Source organism: Nerophis ophidion, linkage group LG22, assembly GCF_033978795.1.
Source record: "Nerophis ophidion isolate RoL-2023_Sa linkage group LG22, RoL_Noph_v1.0, whole genome shotgun sequence".
Taxonomy (NCBI): Eukaryota; Metazoa; Chordata; class Actinopteri; order Syngnathiformes; family Syngnathidae; genus Nerophis; species Nerophis ophidion.
In genome coordinates, this window is record NC_084632.1 from 35,351,418 (window position 1) to 35,356,733 (window position 5,316).

General features: G+C 43.2%; 1 protein-coding gene across 1 annotated transcript in view; it reads right to left on the bottom strand.

Moving 5' to 3' along the window:
* The window catches only part of LOC133540819 (insulin-like growth factor-binding protein 3), an 80,477-nt gene extending 79,544 nt beyond the window's left edge, over positions 1-933 (bottom strand). Inside the window, exon 1 of the mRNA XM_061883770.1 lies at positions 476-933. Within this exon, the coding sequence (XP_061739754.1) occupies positions 476-839 (364 nt within the window). The 5' untranslated portion in view covers positions 840-933. The remainder of the gene's footprint in view (positions 1-475) is intronic.
* Positions 934-5,316: the final 4,383 nt, after the last annotated feature.

Below are 5,316 nucleotides of genomic sequence, written 5' to 3' on the forward strand. Positions count from 1 at the left end.
GCAATATCGCGAAATGATCAAGTATGACACATAGAATGGACCTGCTATCCCCGTTTAAATAAGACAATCTCATTTCAGTAGGCCTTAAAGTGAAGTGAATTATATTTATATAGCGCTTTTCTCAAGTGACTCAAAGCTTTTTACATAGTGACACCCAATATCTAAGTTACATCTAAACCAGTGTGGGTGGCACTGGGAGCAGGTGGGTAAAGCGTCTTGCCCAAGGACACAACGGCAGTAACTAGGATGGCACAAGCAGGAATCGAACCTGCAACCCTCAAGTTGCTGGCACGGGCCACTCCACCAACTAAACCAGGACTTAACAAACATATGTTTAAAGTAACCTAAGATTTTTGGGTTAAAATGAAGTCAATAATGTATTTTTTTTTTTATGATCCCCTTTATTTAGAAAAGTACCGAAATAATTTTAGTAACGGTACCAAAATATTGGTACCGTTACAACAGTAGTGCCTACCTTGTTTTTGCGCCGGAACGACGATGACATTGACTCTTTGGGACGCCTCGCTTGTGCACACTCCCCGTCCTTCCAGCAGAGCTTGCAGGGGTCGGCTCTCCCCCGGTCGGTGCCGGCAGGTCGTGCCCGAGCCGCAGCGCGCCGTGTACACGCCGCACGGCTGCCCGGGGCCCAGGGCGCACGTCACGCAGCAGCCGCAGCCGGGCTCCCTCGCCCGCACGGCGCAGTCCTTGGGCAGCGGCTTGCATTGCAGGAGCGCCACGGCGTCGCACGGCTCGCACCGGACCAGCGGTCCCACGGCGGCCACCGACCGGGCTGAAACAGCCAGCGTGGCCGCGAGGTGCAGCACGAGAAGCGCGGGCATGGCGCCGGTTGAGACGGTCGCGACGGGGACACGGAGGAGTGGTCGCGGAGACTCACGGGGACCGGCTGGCCTCCTCCATCTGTATTTGCTTTTCGGCCAACTTTCTCGTTTTATACCGGACAAGTCACACCCTCCCCCGTATGAATAATGTAAACTGATCCCTGATATGAGAGACGGAGGACAGAGCCCACCTAATAAGTGTTTGGGTTTAACACACATCTGTCCCTCATTTCAAAATGTTTTAGTTTTTTGTCTGTTTTCCGCCCTTTTTTTGTCAAACAAAACTATATTTTTAATGGCAAACACACAAAATATGCAAAATCTTCCACCAAAAATATTTTTCAAAGTGGAATATTTGATGTGACGTAATCGGGGTTGGGGTGGGGTGTATATTGTCCCGGAAGAGTTAGTGCTGCAAGGGTTTCTTGTGTCCTTGGTTATTTGTTCTGTTGTGTTTATGTTGTGTTACGGTGCGGATGTTCCCCCGAAATGTGTTTGTCATTCTTTTTTGGTGTGGGTTCACAGTGTGGGGAATATTTGTAACAGTGTTAAAGGTGTTTTAACACAGCCACCCTCAGTGTGACCTGAATGGCTGTTGATCAAATATGCCTTGATTAACAATCAATCATGCCCGAGTCTCCGCGACGTCGCGGAGACTTACAGGGACCGGTTGGCTTCCTCCATCTGTATTTGCTTCTACGCCAACTTCTCGTTTTATACAGGACAAGTCACACCCTCCCCCGTATGAATAATGTAAATTGATCCCTGATATGAGAGACGGAGGACAGAGCCCACCTAATAAGTGTTTGGGTTTAACACACATCTGTCCCTCATTTCAAAATGTTTTAGTTTTTTGTCTGTTTTCCGCCCTTTTTTTGTCAAACAAAACTATGTTTTTAATGGCAAACACACAAAATATGCAAAATCTTCCACCCAAAATATTTTTCAAAGTGGAATATTTGTTGTGACGTAATCGGGGTTGGGGTGGGGTGTATATTGTCCCGGAAGAGTTAGTGCTGCAAGGGTTTCTTGTGTCCTTGGTTATTTGTTCTGTTGTGTTTATGTTGTGTTACTGAGCGGATGTTCCCCCGAAATATGTTTGTCATTTTTGTTTGGTGTGGGTTCACAGTGTGGGGAATATTTGTAACAGTGTTAAAGGTGTTTACACGGCCACCCTCAGTGTGACCTGAATGGCTGTTGATTAAATATGCCTTGATTAACAAGCAATCATGTCCGAGTCTCCGCAACGTCGCTTCCTCCGTCTGCATTTGTTTTTACGCCAACTTCTCGTTTTATACAGGACAAGTCACACCCTCCCCCGTATGAATAATGTAAACTGATCCCTGATATGAGAGACGGAGGACAGAGCCCACCTAATAAGTGTTTGGGTTTAACACACATCTGTCCCTCATTTCAAAATGTTTTAGTCTTTTTATGTTGTTTTTTGTTTGTTTTCCGCCCTTTTTTTTGTCAAACAAGACTATGTTTTTAATGGCAAACACACAAAATATGCAAAATCTTCCACCAAAGATACGTTTCAAAGTGGAATATTTGATATGACGTAATCGGGGTTGGGGTGGGGTGTGTATTGTAGTGTCCCGGAAGAGTTAGTGCTGCAAGGGGTTCTTGTGTCCTTGGATATTTGTTCTGTTGTGTTACGGTGCGGATGTTCCCCCGAAATGTGTTTGTCATTCTTGTTTGGTGTGGGTTCACAGTGTGACGCATATTTGTAACAGTGTTAAAGGTGTTTACACGGCCACCCTCAGTGTGACCTGAATGGCTGTTGATCAAATATGCCTTGATTAACAATCAATCATGTCCGAGTCTCCGCGATGTTGCGGAGACTCACGGGGACCGATTGGCCTCCTCCATCTGTATTTGCTTTTACGCCAACTTTTCTCGTTTTATACAGGACAAGTCACACCCTCCCCTGTATGAATAATGTAAACTGATCCCTGATATGAGAGACGGAGGACAGAGCCCACCTAATAAGTGTTTGGGTTTAACATATCATCATCATTTCTTTTAATTCTTTCCACGAACATGCATATATACAAGCCACGCAAAGTTCACACTTCCATTATTCCTTAGGCTGACCATAAATCCCAAAAAGAGGACACACATGCGTGCCAAGACCGGGACTATAGGTGAAAATTTGCCAATGATACTTGAACTTGCTTTATTAATAATACAAACCCCGTTTCCAATATGAGTTGGGAAATTGTGTTAGATGTAAATATAAACGGAATACAATGATTTGCAAATCATTTTCAACCCATATTCAGTTGAATGCACTTCAAAGACAAGATATTTGATGTTCAAACTCATAAACTTTATTTTTTTTAAATATAATAATTAAAGGCCCACTGAATTAAGATGGTCTTATTTAAACAGGGATAGCAGGTCCATTCTATGTGTCATACTTGATCATTTCACAATATTGCCATATTTTTGCTGAAAGGATTTAGTAGAGAACATCCACGATAAATTTTCGCAACTTTCGGTGCTTAGAGAAAAGCCCTGACTTTACCGGAAGTCGCAGACGATGACGTCACATGTTGATGGCTCTTCACATCCTCACATTGTTTTTAATGGGAGCCTCCAACAAAAAGAGCTATTCGGACCGAGAAAACAACAATTTCCCCATTAATTTGAGCAAGGATGCAAGATTTGTGTTTGAGGATATTGATAGCGACGGACTGGAAAAACAAACAAAAAAAAACGATTGCATTGGGACGGATTCAGAGGTTTTTAGAAACATTTACTAGGATAATTCTGGGAAATCCCTTATCTTTCTATTGTGTTGCTAGTGTTTTAGTGAGTTTAACAGTACCTGATAGTCGGAGGTGTGTGTCTCCTACACCAGTGTCACAGGGAAGTCGACGGCAGCTTTATGGTCGGCACAAGCTCAGCTGATCTCCGGTAAGAAGCGATTTTTTACCACAATTTTCTCACCGAAACCTGCTGGTTGACATTCGGTCAGGATCCATGTTCGCTTGACCGCTCTTATCCATAGTAGAGTTTCACATCCGGGAATTTTAAACAAGGAATCACCATGTGTTTGTGTGGCTAGAGACTAAAGCTTCCAAACCCCATGTTTCTACTTTGACTTCTCCAATATTAATTGAACAAATTGTCCAAAATACTGTGTAATTATGCCGTTAAAGCAGAGGACTTTTAGCTGTGTGTGTGCGCTGCGCTCATATTTCTTAACAGTCTGTGACATCACGCGACGTTTTCAAGAAGAAACTCCCAGGAAATTTAAAATTGCAATTTAGTAAACTAAAAAGTCCGTATTGGCATGTGTTGCAATGTTAATATTTCATCATTGATATATAAACTATCAGACTGCGTGGTCGGTTGTAGTGGGTTTCAATAGGCCTTTAATCAACTATAAGACATCCCTTTTTAGTAAAGTGAGCTTGAGTTAGGTGAGTCCTGCATGGGAGGTTGAGCAAGATTCCCACCAGCTTAATTTGGGAAGTTTGCAGTTTTATTAATGTTCCCTCCACCAACACCCAAACTCCAACATACTTTTTAATTTTCATTTAAGAATTTTCACAAGGACACGTCCAATCAAAATCAAAAATCAGTTTGATAAAATTACAGTTGTCTCTTTTTGCAAGTCTTTTTAAATTTAAAAATATTTTTGCAACTTTCTAAGTCTTTCTTTAGAGCATGGGTGTCAATCTGTGGCCCTGGGGCCACATTTGGCCTCCGGTTTAATTTCATTTGGCCCTTGAGGCAATATCAAATTAACATTGGAGCTGGCTCGCCGGTAACACAAAATTCACCGCTAATACTCATACTTGCCAACCCTCACGATTTTCCCAGGAGACTCCCGAAGTTGAGTGCCCTTCCCGAAAAGCTCCCTGGGCAACCATTCTCCCGATTTCCACCCGGACAACAATATTGGGAGCGTGCCTTAAAGGCACTGTCCTCTACAACATGCCGTCACGTCCTCTTTTCCTCCAAATAAACAGCGTGCTGGCCAAGTCACATAATATATGCGGCTTTCACACACACATACTTGGTCAACAGCCATACAGGTCCCACTGAGGGTGGCCGTATAAACAACTTTAACATTGTTACAAATATGCGCCGCACTGTGAACCCACACCAAACAAGAATGACAAAACACATTTCGGGAGAACACCCGCACCGTAATACAGCATAAACACAACAGAACAAATACCCAGAACCCCTTGCAGCACTAACTCTTCCGGAACGCTACAATATACTACTACCAAACCCCCGCCCACCTCCTTTTTATTTTATTTTTGAATTTATTAGCCTGTGGAAAAAAGTTAATGTTGATATTTACCTCAGAAGGCTGCAAATAGAAAAGAGGCATTCATTTTTTTAATTACATTTTATCTAATATACCACTGATGTATTTTGAAAGTTGATTTTGCACTATTCTGCGATGAGGTGGCGACTTGTCCAGGGTGTACCCCGCCTTACGCCCGATTGTAGC